At 42.9% G+C, this 19,999-nt stretch overlaps 1 protein-coding gene across 23 annotated transcripts in view; it reads right to left on the bottom strand.

The window, feature by feature from the left end:
- EPS15L1 (epidermal growth factor receptor pathway substrate 15 like 1) overlaps positions 1–19,999 on the bottom strand; it is a 103,327-nt gene that overhangs the window by 66,758 nt on the left and 16,570 nt on the right. For 18 of the 23 annotated variants that reach the window (XM_082381303.1, XM_082381314.1, XM_082381319.1 and 15 more), the window contains exons 2-7: positions 11,883–11,924; positions 11,595–11,684; positions 11,083–11,130; positions 9,392–9,487; positions 8,614–8,676; positions 1,125–1,250 (exon numbers count right to left, since the gene is read on the bottom strand). In XM_082381303.1, the coding sequence (XP_082237429.1) occupies positions 1,125–1,250; positions 8,614–8,676; positions 9,392–9,487; positions 11,083–11,130; positions 11,595–11,684; positions 11,883–11,924 (465 nt within the window). The remainder of the gene's footprint in view (positions 1–1,124; positions 1,251–8,613; positions 8,677–9,391; positions 9,488–11,082; positions 11,131–11,594; positions 11,685–11,882; positions 11,925–19,999) is intronic. The other 5 variants (XM_082381322.1, XM_082381320.1, XM_082381323.1 and 2 more) reach the window with 5 other exon arrangements.

The following is a 19,999-nucleotide window of genomic DNA, read 5'->3' as shown; positions in this document are numbered from 1 at the left end:
AAAGCACACTCCACCTCTGTTGATCTTTGTCTTGTTCAGGATTTGGCTCTACAACACTATTACACCCAACTGTCAGGTATTTTGAAGAACTGTCACACTGTTCAGGAGCAGATCACCCCATCCTGCCTCATAAAGACCACTGGTGATCAGCGTGGGTCCCGATCAGAGGCCTCCGTCTACACCACACCACAGCCAAAAAGAAGACAAAGGGATCTGTGAGATCCCCTTTCTTAGTGGCCTCATTTCAAAACAAAGTCCTATCTGGGTCCTATCAAATGGGCCAGTATCTGTGCAAAAGTGATATTCAAACAGGAAAATTATTAGGTGAATCCAAGTGGGTAGGAATTTGCACCTTTCCCCATGGTTCTACCAAATGTCATGAGCCAGACCCACAGGCGTGGCCTGAGGCAGCAGGGACCATGCTCCACCCTCCTGCTCTAGGTCTGCACCTGCCACATCAGCAACTCCATCCAGCGAGATGACAACATCCATCCCCTCTCGACCCAGAGCGGGAAACTCAGCACAGAGATAGCCATGCAGAACTGGGCTTTGTGCACAGAGCAAACATGAGGGGCCAAAACGCAAACCTCATTAGAAGGAAAACAGTCTGGTTTAGAAACCTGTATCTAAAAAACTTGTATTTAATAGGAACAAAACTGAGGCTTTTTTTTTTTTTAATAAAAAGGGGGGGAATGCATAAAATTTTATCTAAACTTGCAGCAGAATTGAAAGTACCTTTACCTTAGGTTCATAGGCAGGAAAAAAAAAATTAAAAATAGAAAAGAAATAAAGAAATACAGACATATATGCCCATACTCCTCCCCGAGAAGCACAATGCAGAGGGGGAAACCACAGTCTGAGTTTGAGTCCCAGCTCTGCCTACCCCGAGCCCTGGGTAGTGAGTGCACTTCTCAGGCTGCTCCCCACGTGTGCTGGGGAGCCTCTGTGAGCTGCACCCTGTGAGGCCCCAAGCCAGCCCAACTGCAGCAATTGCTCCACCCATGTCGGCTCTTATGAGACCCGACATTGCACGGCCGTGCAGCGAGGCCTCGAAGTGTCCGTGGTGGGTGAGCACGGGGCTGACTGGATTCAGCAGCAGTGCCCGGTGCGAGAGAACCACTTACCCTGCCCAGGACATCAAGAGGCAGCTTTGAGTTCATGAGGACTGGCTTGACTTTGTCTCCAGAAAGCAAACCACTGATGGGTAAGAGGCTTTCAAAAATTCCATCAAATTTTGCCTTTTCTTCTACCTAGTTGGAAAGAAACAGCCTGAGTGAGTGAAAAAGTGTGAGAGTCCAAAATGAGCCCTGGCCTGAAGCTGATTGAAAATGGGCAAGGACACAGTGCTGGGCTCACCTAAGAGCACAGGACTGTCCTACTGCATTTCCAGAGTGAACTCTACCCAGAAAGATACAGCCCTCTGGTAACTATGGATCTGGTGGCCAAGGTCAACAGGGGAGGGAGGAGCTGGGCTTCACTCTCTGCCACAGGGGATGCCTGGGAGACCAAGGTCATTCCTACCTACCTCCTAGGAGCTCACTAGGATGAGAAAGATGAAAGAACGAAGAACTAAATCTGGATATCAATCCACAGAACTTAAACAACTAAAGAACCAAATATAAAAATAAACCAAAGATGTAAGCAACTAGTTATCAAAATCAACTTTAAGCATAAGAAGTCCTCTGTGTCTAACAATAAAAAATAAATAAATAATAAAGCTCCTCAGGAACACAGTGAATGGCTGGGCAGGGTTTGCAATGCAGAATAGCAGCCTCTACCATTCTGAAATACAAAATGCGGGCAGCATGTAAAGGGAGCTGTCAGTGAGGAGGGTCTGGGCAGGGGCCTCCAGTCTGCCCTCCTATGGAAATAAAGCCTGTGGCAAGGGGAAGTGAGGATATGGCAAACCTCTCACCACTCTGACCACAAGCTGAAGCCACTGGGAGCCCTAGGAAAATACTCTCGACAAGTGTCCATCAATGGAACAATGGATAAACAAAATGGTCCATCCATACAATGGAACATTATTCAGCCATTAAAAGGAATAAAACACTGATGCACGCTACAATATGGATGAACCTTAAAAACATTACGCAGAATGAAATAAGTCAGTTACAAAAAGACAAATGCTCTATGACTCCACTTACATGAGGTCACTAAAGTCCTCAGATTAATAGACAGAAAGTAGAATGGTGGGTGCCAAGGGTTGGGGGAGGGGGAATGGAAAGTTAGTGTTTAATGGGGACAGAGATTTATTCTGCAAGATGAAAACGTTCTAGAGATGGACAGTGGTGATGGTTACACAACAACGTGAATGTGTCTAATACTACTGAACTATACACTTAAAAATGGTTAAGGTGGACCTCTAGGACAACTTCAAGCATACTAACATTCACATCATAAGGGTCCCAGAAGGCGAAGAGAGAGAGAAAGGGACAGTGAGCTTATCTCAAGAAATAGCTGAAAATTTCCGTAACCTGGGGAAGAAAACAGATATCCAGGTCCAGGAAGCACAGAAAGTTCCAAATAAGATGAATCCAAAGAGGTCCACACCAAGGCATCATAATTAAAATGGCAAAAATTAAAGATAAAGAGAGAATCTTAAAAGCAACTAGTTACATACAAGCAAAGTCCCATAAAACTCTGCTGACTTCTCAGCAGAAATTTTACAGGCCAGAAGGAACAGGCACTATATATTCAAAGTGCTGAAAGAAAAGACTTACAACTGAGAATACTCTCTACCCAGCAAGATTATCATTCAGATTTGAAGGATAAATAAAGAGTTTTACAGACAAGCAAAAGGAAGAGTTCAGCACCACTAAACAAGCCTTATGAGAAATGCTAGAGATTTCTCTAAGTGGAAAAGAAAAGGCCACAACTAGAAACAAGAAAATTATGAAAGGAAAAAAATCTCATTGGTAAAGGCAAACATACAGTAAAGGTAGGGATCAACCACTTATAAAGCTAGTAGGATGGTTAAAAGACCAGTAGTAAAATCATCTCCTTTAATAAATAGTTAAGAAAAACACAAAATAAGAAGATGCAAAATACGATGTCAAAAACAAAATGTGGCGAGGGGAAGTAAAAATGTACGATTGTTAGAATGCATTCAAACCTGAGAGCACCAACTTAAAATACTCACCTATGCATAGGTTGTTATACATGAACCTCATGGTAACCACAAACCCAAAACCTATAATGTATCTACATAGACACAAAAGAGAAAAGCCTCCAAACATAACACTAAAGAAAGCCACCAAATCACAAGGGAAAAAGAGCAGAAGAAAAAAGGAACTCGGACTTCCCTGGTGGCACAGTGGTTAAGAATCCACCTGCCAATGCAGGGGACATGGGTTTGAGCCCTGGTCCGGGAAAGATCCCACATGCCACGGAGCAACTAAGCCCGTGCGCCACAACTACTGAGCCTGCGCTCTAGAGCCCATGAGCCACAACTACTGAGCCCACGTGCCACAACTACTGAAGCCCACGTGCCTAAAGCCCATGCTCTGCAACAAAAGAAGCCACCACAATGAGAAGCCCACGCACCACAACGAAGAGTAGCCCCCGCTCACCGCAACTAGAGAAAGCCCGCGTACAGCAAGGAAGACCCAACACAGCCAAAAATAAATAAATAAATTTAATTAAAAAAAAATGGGAACACCACCAAGAATTAGAAAAGCATGCATTTAAAAAAAAGAAAAAAAGGAACAGCAACAATAAAACTACCAAAACGTACTGAAAACAATGAACAAAATGGCAATAAGTACATACCTATCAATGACTACTTTAAATGTAAATGGACTAAATGCTCCAATCAAAAAACATGGAGTGGCTGAATGGATAAAAAACGAGACCCATCTATATGCTGCTTTTAAGAGACTTCAGATCTAAAGACACACACAGACTGAAAGTGAGGGGTTGGAAAAAGATATTCCACGCAAATGGAAATGAAAAGAAAGCTGGGGTAGCAATATTTACATCAGACAAAATAACTGTAAAACAAGGACTGTAACAAAAGACAAAGAAGGGCATTACATAATGATAAAGGGATCAATCCAACAAGAAGATATAACAGTTGTAAACACAGATATGCACCCAACATAAAGCACCAAAATACCTAAAGCAAATATTAACATAAAGGGAAAAACTGACAGTAATACAATAATAATTGGGAATTTTAACACCCCACTTACATCAATAGATCATCTAAACAGAAAATCAATAAGGAAAGAATGGCCTTAAGTGATACATTAGATCAGATGAAATTAATAGATATATATAGAACATTCCATCCCAAAACAGCAAAATACACATTCAAGTGCACATCGGACATTCTCCAGGACAGATCACATGCTATAGCACAAAGCAAGTCTCAATAAATTTAAGACTGGAATCATATCAGTCTTTCTGACCACAACAGTATGAGGCTAGAAATCAACTACAGGAAAACAACTACAAAAAACACAAACACATGCATTCTAAACAATATGTTACTAAACAACCAATGAGTCACTGAAGAAATCAAAGAGAAAATCAAAAAATACCTGGAGACAAATGAAAACGGAAACAAAATGATCCAAATTCTGTGGTATACAATTGTAAATCAACTATACTCCAATAAAATTTAAATATTTTTTTAAAAATCTATGGTATACAGCAAAAGCAGTTCTAAGAGGGAGTTTATAGTGCTACAAGCCTACCTAAGGAAACAAGAAAAATCTCAAACAATCTAACCTTACATCAAAAGATACTAGAAAAAGAAAAACAAACAAAACCCAAAGTCAGTAGAAGGAAGGAAATAATAAAGATCAAAGCAGTAATAAATAAAAAAGAGACCAAAAAGACAATATAAAAGATCAATGAAAGTAAGAGCTGGTTCTTTGCAAAGATAAACAAAATTGATAAGCCTCAGACTCATCAAGGAAAAGAAAAAAAGGGCCTAAATAAATAAAATCAGAAATAAAACAGGAGAAATTATAATTGACACCACAGAAATACAAAGGATCATAGGGGATTACTATGAACAATTACATGCCAACAAATTGGAAAACTTAGAAGACATGGATAAATTGCTAGAAATGTATACTCTCCCAAGACTGAATTAGGAAGAAATAGAAAATGTGAACAGACCGATTACCAGTAATGAAACTGAATTAGTAATTTTAAAAACTCCCAACAAAGTCCAGGAACCAGACAAATTCTACCAAACATTTAAAGAAGAGTTAACACCTATCCTTCTCAAACTACTGCAAAAAATTTAAGAGGCAGGAAACCTTCCAAACTCATTCTACAAGGTCAGCATCACCCTGATACCAAAACCAGACAAAGAGAATTACAGGCCAATATCACTGATGAATATAGATGCAAAAATCCTCAACAAAATATTAGTAAACCAAATTCAACAATACATTACAAAGATCATACACCATGATCAAGTGGAATTTATTCCAGGGATGCAAGGATGGTTCAATATCAATAGAACAACATTAACAAATTAAAGAATAAAAATCATATGATCATCTCAATAGATGCAGTAAAAGCTTTTGACAAAATTTAACATCGATTTGAGATAAAAACTCTCCACAAAGTGGGTAGAGAGGGAACATAATTCAACATAATAATGGCCATATATGATAAGCCCACAGCAAACATTATACTCAATGGTGAAAGGCTGAAAGCATTTCCTCTAAGATCAGGAACAAGACAAGGATGCCCACTCTTGCTACTTTTCTTCAATATAGTATTGGAAGTCCTAGATGCAGCAATCAGACAAGAAATAAAAGGAATCCAAATTGGAAAGGAAGAAGTAAAACTGTCCCTGTTTGCAGATGACATGATACTATACATAGAAAATCCTCAAGACACCACCAAAAAAATACTAGAGCTCATCAACGAATTTGTTGCAGGATGCAAAATATACAGAATTCTGTTGCATTTCTGTACACTAACAACGAACTATCAGAAAGACAAATTAAAGAAACAATCCCATTTACAGTCGCATCAAAAACCATAAAATATCTAAGAATAAATCTAACTAAGGAGGTAAAAGATCTATACTCAGAAAACTGTAAGACACTGATGAAAGAAACTGAAGACAACACAAACTGATGGAAAGATATATCGTGCTCATGGAATGGAAGAATTAATATTGTTAAAATGACCATACTACCCAAGGCAATCTACAGATTCAATGCAATCCCTATCAAAATACCAACGACATTTTTCAAAGAATGAGAACAAATGATTTTAAAATTTGTATTAAATACAAAGGACTCCAAATAGACAAAACAATCTTGAGAAAGAACAGAGCTGGAGGTATCAAGCTCCCTAACTGATGTTACAAAGCTACAGTAATCAAAACAGTATAGTACTGGCACAAAAAACAGACACAAAGATCAATGGAACAGAACAGAGAGCCCAGAAATAAACCTATGCACTATGGTCAGTTAATCTAAGATAAAGGAGACGCGAATAGACAATGGAGAAACAACAATGTCCTCAATAAGTGGTGTTGGGAAAACTGGACAGCTACATGTGAAAGAATGAAATTAGAACATTTTCTTACACCACATACAAAAATAAGTTCAAAATGGATTAAAGACCTAAATGTAAGACCAGAAACCAAAAAACTCCTAGAAGAAAACACAGACAGAACACTCTTTGACATAAATCATAGCAATATTTTTTTTGGATGTCTCCTAAAGCAAAGGAAACAAAAGCAAAAATAAAGAAATGGGACCTAATTAAACTTAAAAGCTTTTGCACGGCAAAGAAAACCACCAACAAAATGAAAAGGCGGCCTACCAAACGGGAGAAGAGATTTACAAATGATTTATCTGATAAGGGGTTAATATCTAAAAATATACAAAGAACTCATTCAACTCAATATCAAAAAACAACCTGATTAAAAAATGGGCAGAGGATCTGAACAGACATGTTTCCAAGGAAGACATACAGGGCTTCCCTGGTGGTGTAGTGGTTAAGAATCCGCCTGCCAATGCAGGGGACACGGGTTCGATCCCTGGCTGGGAAGATCCCACATGCCACGGAGCAACTAAGCCCGTGCGCCACAACTACTGAGGCTGCACTCTAGAGCCCGTGCTCTGCAACAAGTGAAGCCACGACAATGAGAAGCCCGCACACCGCAACGAAGAGTAGCCCCTGCTTGCCTCACCTAGAGAAAGCCCATGCGCAGCAACGAAGACCCAACACAGCCAAAAATAAAAACAAATAAATAAATAAAATTTTTTAAAAAGATAGTGAATTTTATATTATGTGTATTTTACCACAATTAAAAAAAAAAAAAGAAAAAACTGAAATCAGAGCACAAGCAGACACTGTGTACTCGAGTCACCATAAGCACTGAGAATCCCAACTCCCTGCGTCCGCCTGGAGTGTGGAATTCTCCCCGGATCTGTCAGACTCGCTGGCTCAGGCTTCAGGAAGCCCAGGAACTTCCACCACAGAAAAGAACGTTAACACTTGTCACCGTTTCTCTGAATGGACTGCAAAGCTCTCTGCCCCACCACGGTGCCATTCCTGCCCCGACTCCCCTCTTCAAGGCCTCACAGGCTCCTCAGCCGCCAGCTCTTCTCTTGAGGCCTCAACACAGCCCCTGCCAGAAAGGGGCCAAAATGGTTCAAGGAATAATAAGATCCCTTTGGCACCATTTTTCACAACAAAGCAGCTGCTTTTCAAAGTAGGCGCCGTGCAATTGGACTACAGAGAAAGAAATGCTTCGGCACTGCGGCAACATGCTTGATTGCTCACCAAGGCAACTTCCTGACCCCTCAGTCACCTGAGGACTCTTCCTGCCCTGTCCCTGCACGGACCTCTCCCATCTAAACCCTTTCAAGGAGGGAACACACCAACCCCATAAAAAGGGACAAAAAAGCACTTGGGGCTGGGGGGTGGGTGAGGGGTGTCTATTTCATAGCAGGACTGCTATTAATGTCAGTATTTAAGCCAGATAAGAGTGAGGAAATGTGACAACCCGCTCACAGTGAGTGGGGAGGAGGTCTCATTACTGGGAGACTGTCTCCAAGCCATACACAGGTTGCCTTCAGGAGTCAATTCCGCACTTATTAGGAGACACCATTCGTTTTTCTTTCTAGAAGCAGTAACACAGCTCTACAGCCACAACATCCTGTCTTAAAACGAACACATTAAGTGTTGAGAGAAGCTTTTCAAAAAGCAATAGGAGCAACAGAAAGGAAAGAATTATAACGCATAAACTGGCTGGAAATAAGGAAGAAAGCTACGAAGACATCCTGGAAGTCTTCACGCTTGAGAGTTCTCACAATTTCTCCTTCTATCCTGATTAACCAACCCAAGCAGCACAGAAATACGAGATTTCAACTGTAAACATTTCAGAATCCAACATCTGAAACTTAGCTAACTGCCTTAGTAGGCAACACCCAATTATAGGAAAAGGGGATAGATAGCCTTTGAAAAGACTCTAATTTGGAAAAGTATTTTGTCCAACTTCTGTGGCATACTCACTCTGAAACAGAGTAGATGATACTATCATCCTATGAAATGTTCTGAACGTCATAAATGGCTAAACGACTGCATGTGAAAGACAGCCGAGGGACGCCTTCCCCGGTCACTTACCCTCACAGCCCAATGGGCCTCTGTAGAAGGCGGCGTGACCATCAAAGGGCTGCTGGTGTCGTGCTGAGGAGAAAGAGGTACATTGCACTGTAGCTGGAACAGAATTCAACTACAGGAGGATGTGTTTACTATAAGGATACACATTTCAAAGTGCTTTCAAAAAGGAGGAAAACCTCAAAAAGTTAAACACAGAATTACCATATAACTCAGCAATTCTACTCCTAGGTATAGACCCAAAAGAACTGAAAACAGGTGTGCAAACAATTCCTTGTACATGAATTATTATGTCCACCAACAGACGAATGGATAAACAAAATGGGGTAGACCGCACAATGCAATCTTATTCAGCAACGAAAAGGAATGAAGTACTGACACATGCTACAATGTGGATGAACCTCGAAAACATTATGCTGAGTGAAAGAAGCCAGATGTATGGCTCTATAAAATGTCCAGAACAGGCAAATGCATAGAGACAGAAAGCAGATTAGTGGCTGCCAAGGGTTGGGGGAGGGGGAAATAGGGAATGGTTATTTAATGGGTGTAGAGTTTTCTTTTGGGGTGACGAAAATATTCTGGACCAGATAGAGGTGATGGTTACACAATATTGTGAATGCACTAAATGTCACCCAATTGTTCATTTTTAAACAGTTAATTTTAGATTATGTAAACTTCCCTGCAATTAAAAAAAAAAATTAAAAAGAGGGAGAGAGAAAACATGGAGACATAGATAAATAGATGATATTAGAAGAACGTGAACTCGAAGGATTTTGACACTTACAAATTTAGGCGGCGGCATGTTCAAATTCAGATTGCTCAAGGTAACTTCGTGGCCGCTCTGTGCACAGGCCACTAGTCTCAGTGCAACATAGAAACCCTGCAAATCCAAAAAAGGGGGAGGCGTAAACCCCACCCAGCTGGCAGCGGCAGTGGCAGAGCTGTCTGCAGCAGTGGGCTTTGGGGAAAGAAGGATTTCAGTTTACTTCAACGAGGAAGACCACATGTGAGCAAGTCACTTACAGTGTTGAGCAGAACTGGTCTCACCCTGGGAGCACTGTTTAAATGAATATGCTAAAATGGACTTAGCCCATAGCTTTCTGAACACTGTAAAATTTCAAATAAATGTATTTTCAAAAATAATGAGCTCTCAACATTTAGGAAATGCTAGATTGTAAAAGTAGCAGACTGCAGTTTAAGGGTCTAAAGGATGGTTCAAATATGCGTTGACTTTTTAAAAATGGTTTGAAATAGACACAGTTGTTTGGGAATTGACACTCACGATTCACTGGGATCCCCCTGGCCTCACTGAACACAGCATCTCCCACTCACCCCCCCTACTCCCCAATGGCCTGACGTGGACTTCACTTCCCACATAAGGACAAAGGACCTGAACCAGGCCGTCAGGGGCCTTGGCTCCTCCTCGCCCTCCTCCTAACCCAGAACCGGCCATGCCACAGTCTTAGTGGACTCGTGTGGCATCACCTAGTTTTTTTAAACTGATCAACGGGCCTAAGAACATGGACTCTTTTTAAAACTGTAAACACAATTATGGTTTTAAAAACTTCTTCAAAGAGATGAGCACTAGAGCAGCTTTTCTCAAGCTGATGTCTACAGAATGCCCGTGTAGAGTGTAGAGAAACGGGGACATTAGTAAGGTTAGAAGAACTGCATTAAGCCAAGTTAACAGGGCTCTCTTACACAAAGATCCTCAGAACCTTAACACACAGATGTGCACTGTGAATCTCAAGCGAGGGAGGAAAAGCTAACGGTGCTTCCCCGACGGGTCGGATCACAGACAGTGAGACACCAGGAACAACATCCCTTGGAATATAGTTTGGGGAAAGACTGAACTAAATTAAAATACGACCATTTAAAAATCATAAGTACTCTAACATTCCATTTATAGAACATTCTCAAAATGACAAAATTATGTCAGAGAAGGAACCAGTGGTTGCCAGGGGTCAGGATGTGACTACCAATGGGCTGCATGAGGGAGACTCTGGGGTCTGAGAATGTTCTGATCCTGACTGTTGTGATGGTTACTTGAATCTACGCAAGTGATGAAATTACATAGAACTATATACGACAGAAACAAAAGCCACAAGAAAGTGCAGGTATCAATAAAACTGGTCAGCTCTGAGAGCTGGGAAATGATACACGGGAACTCACTGAACTATTTTTTGCAACTTCCATGAGAGTCTGAAGTTATTTCAAAATAAAACGTTTTGAAAACATTTCAACTGCTTGTAAGCACACAAAATATTAACAGATACGCTAACCATGAAAGATGGCTCCAAGAGTTCAAAAGACCTTTATTTCAAAATGAAACCTTCCCATTTTAACAGTTTGATGTCCGCACTTATGACTAGTAATACTTGTCAGTGGAGACAACGAGGAAGGAAGTGCAGAGGTGACCCGGCCTGGGGGCTCTGGCCCAGCCCCTCCACTTGCTCTGTGTATACGTGTATATACCTGTTTGTCCAAGAACCCTTTACCTTCTGGGTCGGCCAAGTCCCATATCTGTGGAAACACAAAAATGCTCGTGAGTGCGACTGCGGATCATTGCCCGTTTAATCACAAAACAGAAGCCACCATCGCTACATGCGGGCCTTATGTATACGCCACAGCAGCCACAGACTCAGAACAGGTGAATAGCCTTCGCCCCTCCCTCCCCCCAGGGGCACACAGCGGTCAGTGGCAGAGCCCGGAGAACACCCAGGTACACCTGGCTCCGAGGCCAACATAAATCCATAGCTATCAAGATCCCGAGAGCACTCAGGCTTCTTGTCTGCTATTCAAGCAAAGGGTGGCAGTAGCCATCAGAGCACTTGGATCTACCAATTACAGCCCTGAGAGGCTCGCAATGGCCAGCCCACTTCCAAGGGGAGTACAGACCACATGAAGAGGGGTCTGCACAGGCTGGCCTTCACCTGCCGGGGGAGCCCTGAGGGCGGCCACAGAAATCGCTATCATTCATCACATACCTTCCCAAGGATAATGTCTGAGAGCCCAGACTTCTTTAGAAAAAGTGCAGCTTCACTCGCCCCAACTCGCCCTGTGTATGCTGGGTCTACCTGGAATTGGGGAGCAACACTTGAGACAAGGCTTCAGCAACGGAGCAGCAGGTAAAAACATTACCCATGACACTGGCTGCTAGCTGATAATTTGGAAACAGAAAGGGACGAAAGGCCTTACTGGGCTGCAATTCACAGCTGTGGTCTCTGAGTCACTCACTCTAATTTCAATCCAAAAAGACACTAGTGAAAACTTACCTGCTTGTAATAAGATTCATATAATGGATTTCCAGTGGAAATCTGTAAACAAAACCACAGATATTGGTCAAAGGTGGACACAAAACCCTTCTAAAAAAAAGTGTCCCTCAATTCTGTTATCACCAAAATACACAATAATGAAAATCAAAATTTATGCACTTTAAACGTCCTCTATACGTGGACTGTAGTTTATTTTCAGAGATAACACACTTTCTCGATTTAGAAAAAGGAAATGTTAATGCTCTTAAATAAGTCCCGATTCCAACACAAACAACACAGTCGTTCAGGAAGGAACAGCAGCCCAGAGTCGTTTTCCATTCACTGACCGATGGGATTTCGGTGCGTCCAGGAGCTCAGAGGGAAAAGACACCCTTATCCTTTGAGATTGTTCTCTGGCTCCGGAACCAGAACAGGAGCTTCTGCACATCATCATGAATCACCAGTCACAGAAGCTTCAGACTGGTTTCCCCACTCCAGGTCTCGTCCCCACCCATCTCGTCCTCCACCAGCCACCCACCCAAGGGCTGTGCAAAAACCACTGACCAGCTCCGGCCGTCAGGAGAGAGCTGGCCAGTGACTGCTCCCACAATGACAGGCAGGAAGTTCAAAATCCTCAGCTTGGAACCGAAGACACTCCATGTTCCAGACATTCCAGATTCCCCAAGATGTCGCTGTTCAGAGAAGGTAACCACCCGGTCTAGGATCAAGCGGCAAACTGAGGCCACGCCTGGATTCAGCCTGGTTGGCGGCCAAACCCTCACACATCCCACCGTGTCCACGGTCTCTCTTCCCAACCTCAGCAAGCCGCCCACCAGTGGCGGGGATCTCCCCCAGTGGAGGGGATCTGCAGGTGTATGCCAGCAGGGGGAGGAATTCAGCAGCCACTAAGATGTTAGCTGTAAAGGCTTACACATGTTGGTCTTTTACCGCATGAAGGGAAAAAAGCAGGACATGGCAAACTTGCCGTTGATTTAGTGAGCAAGAAAAGTGAAGAAAACACCATTATGGGGCTTCCCTGGAGGCGCAGTGGTTGAGAATCTGCCTGCCAATGCAGGGGACACGGGTTCGTGCCCTGGTCTGGGAAGGTCCCACATGCCGCGGAGCAACTGGGCCCGTGAGCCACAACTACTGAGCCTGCGCGTCTGGAGCCTGTGCTCCGCAACAAGAGAGGCCACGATGGTGAGAGGCCCACGCACCGCGATGAAGAGTGGCCCCCGCTTGCCACAACTAGAGAAAACCCTCGCACAGAAACGAAGACCCAACACAGCCATAAATAAATAAATAAATAAATTTAAAATGCATTAAAAAAAAAAAAGACACCATTATGCTTAATCGTATGGAAGAACTGGTGTGTAAACAGGTAAAGAGAAGAAATGCCAGGAAAAATGAGTACCAGATGAGAGGTGGGATGACAATGTTTATTTTAAACGTCTTTGAATGCTGTTGTGCGACTTTTCATAATGAATAAAACTGGGGGGAGGCGGGTTCCCTTCAGTTACAATCACTGATTTGAACCAGCCAAACACTTGCATCCTGCTGTGCTGTAAAAAGTCATTTCAGGTTAAAAATAATGCCCAGATTACGGTCAGCTCCTCTGGAGGATGCCAACACCTGCAAACACAGAAAGAAGCGAAAGTACAAGAACACCAGCAAGAGAGAAGGAAAACAGAAGGAAAAGAGCAAAAAGATCTGAAAGGCGGCAGAGGAAAGTCAAAAAAAAAGAAAAAGGGGAAAAGAAAGAAGGAAATCCTGAAAAGGCAGAAAAAGCTAAAAAGCTAGGCAGAACAATGTGAAAAAGCAAGAAAGGAGGGTAAAGGCCAATGGCTTGAGAAAGAAAAGGCAACAACACCAATAAGAAGAAATGAGAGCTAAGTGGGGAATTCCCTGGCGGTCCAGTTGTTAGGACTCTGTGCTTTCACTGCCGTACTAAGATCCTGTAAGCCGCACGGCTCAGCCAAAAAAAAAAAGAGCTAAATGTACAGCTACAGCAGCTCCCTAGCGGGAGGGTTCCTCCTGCCCTGGGCCCTTGTGTATACCGTCCTGGGGGAGGATGTTGCCCTTAGCTTCATATGACTTAGATGGCAATGTCCACCATCACACCCTGTTTGATCTCCAGGGTTTAAAACCCCACATGAACTCATACAACTCAATAGCAAAAAACCAAACAACCCAATTAAAAAATAGGCAGAGGTCTGAATAGACATTTTTCCAAAGAAGACATACAGATGGCCAACAGGTATGTGAAAAGATGCTCAACATCACTAATCATCAGGGAAATGCAAATCAAAACTACAATATCTCACCTCACACCTGTTAGAATGGCTAGCATCAAAAAGATAAGAAATAACAAAGTGTTGGAGAGGGCGTGGAGAAAAGGGAACCCTTGCACACTGTTGGTGGAAATGTAAACGGGTGCAGCTGCTATGAAAAACAGTATGGAGGTTCCTCAAAAAATTAAAAACAGAACTACCATATGATCCAGCAATTTCACTTTTGGGTATTTATCCAAAGGAAACGAAAACACTAAGAAAAACGAACAAACAACAACTCCATGTTCACTGCAGCATTATTTACAATAGCCAAGCATGAAAGCAACCTAAATATTTACTCATCAATGGATGAACGGAAAAAGAAAATATGGTGTGTACACACACACACACACTCATGCACACAGAGGAATACTGTTCAGTCATTAAAAAGAAGGAAATCTTGTCATTTGTGACAATGTGAATAACCCTGAAGACATTATGCTAAGTGAAATAAGTTAAACAGGGAAAGGCAAATACTGGATGATCTCACTTATATGTGGAATCTAAAAAACAAAACCAAGAAACCAAACTCACAGATACAGAGAACAGATGGGTGGTTGCCGGAGATGGGAATAGGGGGTAGGCGAAATGGGTGAAGGTGGTCAAAAGGTGCAAACTTCCAGTTATAAAATAAGTAAGTCATGAGATATAATGTACTGCATGGTTAATATAGTCAATAATACTGTACTGTATACTGAAAGTTGCTAAGAGTAGATCTTAAAAGTTCTCATCACAAGAAAAGAGATTTTATAACCATGTGGTGATGCATGTTAAGTATTGTGATCATTTCACAATGTGTATAAATAGCAAATCATTACATCGTACACCTGAAACTAATATAATGTTATATGTCAACTATAACCTCAATTTAAAATAATTAACCAGTTAAAAAAAAAAAAAGCTCTGCATGCTTTCAAAACACATCTCCCCGGAGGAGTAAGGCTGACAGAGGAAGCAAAGTCAGGCAGGCTGTTTGTCATCAGTAAAGGTAACCGTGCTGGGTCTAGATAGCACATCCTGTGCCCTGGCTCATGGAAATGGAACGCACAGACCACAGGGACCCCCACCTTGACAAAGGTCCCCTTCCTGCCAGCAATCAGAGAGGCACGGGTCTGAAATGCATTTCCAGTGGGATTTTTTTAAGATCTCACGGTAAGCAAGGGAGAGGTTTCCAAGCTACTACTATTCCAATGAAAAAAAGTTACAATATTTGGAGCATAGATGGTTAATTGCCTCAAACTTTCCAAATGCTTCTGAACTAGATCCACAATCAGGAGGAACAAGACCCCAAACAGTCCAGAAAAGGCTCTGAAGCCCTAGGCCCAAAGCTTGGCCCATCGATGCTAAGGGCTCATCCCACAGACAGTCTATGGCCAGGTGTGTATCCCAAATGACCTACAACTAACAGAAAACCACAGAATATGCCTCACCCATTCCTCTCTAAGTACAGGAATCAATTTGGGTAACCTGGGACAATGACAGCAGTGAGAGGTTCTGATTTAATTACACATAGCTCAGGCACTACATAAGCAGAAGGGGGAGTAAAGGGAGAACACCACCAGATTTAATGGCACTTCCTCTTACCACACTACTTCCTCCCGGCGACAGCAGAGTCACACCTGCAAGCTGCCCAATACACTGTTGCAACAGAGCTGAAGATGAATGCTGCTAAGGCCTCGAGTCCCCACGTGATGGGCAGAGACCTCGGACACAAACAGCTCGTTGGTGCAGGCAGCCGCTCTGCTGGGACAGAGCCCCCTGAGAGCTGAGAGTGGGCACCAGAGCTGCCCACCTCTGCCTAACCCCAAAGCGAGCCCAGCGGCAAAGGTAGAAAGGGGACAGGCCAGGGGACAAGGCCTTCAGTGTAAGAGGCTGCAGACAGCTCTGAGATGGCTTCAAGAACGGACAGAGCCGGCCCAGGAGGGTGTTCCCTCCACCAGCCCACTGTGCTAAGAGGCCATCTTTGACTCTGAATTGTTCATTGAAGTTCAATATAACTTTCAATTTGATCTTTCAGTTGGTCTCCTAAAATACTAAGAAAAGTTCCTGTGGCCTCTTCACTCTAACCTCCACCCCAGAGGCAACCTACAAATGGGGAGACAGGGAGGGCAGCACATCAGGGAACAAGTTCACATCCTTCTCCTGGGAGGCCTTTAAACTCCACAGTTCATGCAAGTGCACGCAATTTTAATGCTGGAGAAAACCAGCTTGAGATGAGGAACACAGCAGTACTACTTTGGAGGGGAAACCCTGAGGACTGGGGTTCTGGCCACACCTAACCCTCTCAGGATTGAGTCCATCCAGCTCTCTGATTCCTGCTTTCATCCACGGGCAGGAGCTCTTATGCAAAACAAAGCAATGATTGCTGGCCTTGCTTGTTTCAAAATGACATTTGTAAAGCAAATTAATTTTCGTTTTAAAACTTTTAGAAAAGTATAATTCCTTGTTCTGATAAATAGTGGATCACATTTACTGAGCCTCACTATTTTCTATCCTGTACCTCATTTAATTGTCCCAAACAATGCTATGGGCAGGTACTACTGTTCGTCCCAATTTATGCGTGAGGAGACTGAGGTTACCTTGCCCAGGGTCACACAGCCAAGGAGTGACGGAGCCAGAGGAGACCCAGGCCATGTGGCACTAACCTACTCTGCACCCTGCAAAAATAGCCCAGGCATGACAGAGCCAGACACAGGGCCACTGCACAACCTCCCGTGCATGCTCACCTGAGAAAAGGCAAAACATGTGATTATGTCATGGTACATTTTATTCAACAGACATGGTCAAAGTGCAAGACTTGACTTAAGCATATGAACTGACTTGAAAACCAGTGCAGCCTGACATTTCCTCAGGAAAACTGAGACCCCATAACGGCTGTGTTTTTCAAAGCTGTTGCCAAGTTTTGCAGGAAGTTAGGCACATAACACCAAAAGACATCCCTGTCTGAGTTCCTCCTTGGAAAGCAAGATGCTGACGCAAAAACAAGGCTAGAGAAGTGCTCACTTGATAATCCTTGCATTTCGCCTTCCACTTAGAGTTAGTTCCCCTCACTATTTGCACAACCATTACCATGGCGGTGCGCACAGCCCTCCAGGCAGGCCGGACCATATTCTGCAGGTGAGGAAACCGGGACATAACTCAGTAGCACTCAAAGAGCGTCAGCAAACACTGGGGCATCCTGAATCTCCCTGAAACTGACAGCTCACTCCAACTGCCAGACGAGAAGTTTCTAAGCCAGAGCTAAGGTGAACACTGCCGAGCGAATTGAGACATGAGAAAGAGCTTTCATAAATCCTGAAGAAAAAGACATCTCAATTTAAAAACGAGCAAAGGATAAGAAAAAGGTGATTCTGAAAGAAGAGATGCAGCAAAGTTAGGGGCGATGTTCAATTTAGGTACTGCAAAATAGAATGAAATGACAGTTGTTTGCTATCAGGTTGGCAAAGTCAAAGAGAGGTGCCATGCCGGGTTGGCAAAGGTGGGAACACATCTTGGGCCCTGCCAGTGGGAAAATAAACTGAGTGGAATGGCCTTTTGGAGGCCAATGCAACAACATGTGATAAATGTGTATGCCCCTGATATGCAGGCTTAACGTGATTCTTTGTTGATACAGATAAGATTACTCTAAAATTTATACAGAAAGGCAAAGGAGCTAAAACAATGTTGAAAAAGAATAAAGTGGGAGGAATCAGTCTACTCAATTCCAAGGCTTGCTATAAAACTACAGTAATTACGACAGTGTGGCACTGATGGAGGGAAAGACACGTAGAACCATGGAACAGAACAGCGAGCCCAGGAACAAACCCACAAAGATACGCCCAGCTGACTTCTGACAAAGGTGCAAAAGCCACTCAGGAGGAAAGAGGCCTGTTCCACAAATGGTGCTGGAGCAACTAGCCATCCAGAGGAAGAGAATGAGCCTGGAGACCTAAGTCTCACACTTTTTACAAAATTAACTCCAAGTGGATCATGGACGTAAATGTAAAACTATAAAACTTTTAGGAAAAAACAAAGGAGAAAATATTCAGGATCAGGGGCTGGGCAAAGAGTTCAGACTTGCCACCAAAAGCCTGATTCATAAGAAAAAAAAAATTGATAAACTGGACCTCATCAAAATTTTAAATGATTGATCTATGAAAGACCCTGATAAGAGGATGCAGAGACAAGCTACAGATTAGAAGGAAATACAGCTGACCCTTGAACAACGTGAGGGTTAGGGGTGCCTACCCTCCACACAGTCAAAAATCCGAGTGTAACTTATAGTCAGCGCTCCATACACAGTTCCTCTGTACCTGCAGTTCCACATCTATGGAGTCAACCAACCTCAGATCAAGTAGTACTGTAGTACACATTTAATGAAGAAAATAAAATAAAAAATTTTTTAAAAATAAAGAAAAAAGAAAAGAAAAAATTCACATATAAGTGGACCTGCGCAGTTCAAACCTGTGTTGTTCAAATGTCAACTGTATTTGCCAATCACATATCCAACAAAGGACTAGTATCTGCAATACATAAAGAACTCTCAAAACTCAACAACAAAAAAGGAAACAATCCAATGAGAATATGAGCATAAGACATGAAGGAACAATTAGCCAAAGAGGATATACAGATGGCAAATAAGCACATGAAAAGATGGCTAGCATATCGTTAGCTAGGCAATGTAAATTAAAAACCACTGTGACAGGGAACTATATTCAATATACTGTAATAACCGATAATGGAAAAGAACCTGAAAAGTTACACATATAACTGAATCATTTTGCTGTATACCTGAAACTAACACATTATAAATCAACTATACTTCAGTCAAAAAAAAAATTGTCTTGAAAAACCACAGTGAGAGGCCACCACACACCTACTGGAATGGCTAAAACAAGAAATAGTGACACCAGGACTTCCCTGGTGGCACAGTGGTTAAGAATCCGCCTGCCAATGCAGGGGACACGGGTTCAAGCCCTGGTCCAGGAAGATTCCACATGCCGCGGAGCAACTAAGCCCGTGCACCACAACTACTGAGCCTGCACTCTAGAGCCTGTGAGCCACAACTACTGAGCCCACGTGCCACAACTACTGAAGCCCGTGCACGTAGAGCCCATGCTCCGCAACAAGAGAAGCCATTGCAATGAGAAGCCCGCGCACCACAACAAAGAATAGCCCCTTCTCACCGCAACTAGAGAAAGCCCGCATGCAGCAACAAAGACCCAACGCCCAAGGCAGCCAAAACAAAACAAAACAAAAGAAAAGAATCCACCTGCCGAGGCATGGAACACACGTTCGAGCCCTGGTCCGGGAAGATCCCACATGCCACGGAGCAACTAAGCCCGTGCACCACAACTACTGAGCCTGCGCTCTAGAGCCCACGAGCCACAACTACTGAGCCCATGTGCCACAACTACTGAAGCCTGCGTGCCTAGAGCCCGTGCTCCACAGCAAGAGAAGCCACCGCAAAGAGAAGCCCATGCACCGCAACGAAGAGTAGCTCCCGCTCGCGGCAACTGGAGAAAGCCTGTGCGCAGCAACGAAGACCCAACGTGGCCAAAAATAAGAATAAATAAATAAATAAATTTATTAAAAAAAAAAAGAATTGGTGACACTGGTAAGCATGCAGAGAAACTGGATCACTCATACGGAGCTTGTGGGAATGTAAAAAGGTACAACTACTCTGGAAAACAGCTTGGCAGCTATTAAAAAAAAAAACTAAACTAAATATGCAACTATCACAGGACCCAGCAACTGTCCTGGGCATTCATCCAGAGAAATGAAGACTTAAGTTCACAGAACATCCTGTACTCAAATGTTTAGTGCAGC

Source organism: Balaenoptera borealis, assembly GCF_965194805.1.
Source record: "Balaenoptera borealis genome assembly, chromosome: 2".
NCBI lineage: Eukaryota > Metazoa > Chordata > Mammalia > Artiodactyla > Balaenopteridae > Balaenoptera > Balaenoptera borealis.
Note: the sequence above shows the minus strand (reverse complement) of the source record. Positions and strands in the feature narration are given on the sequence as shown.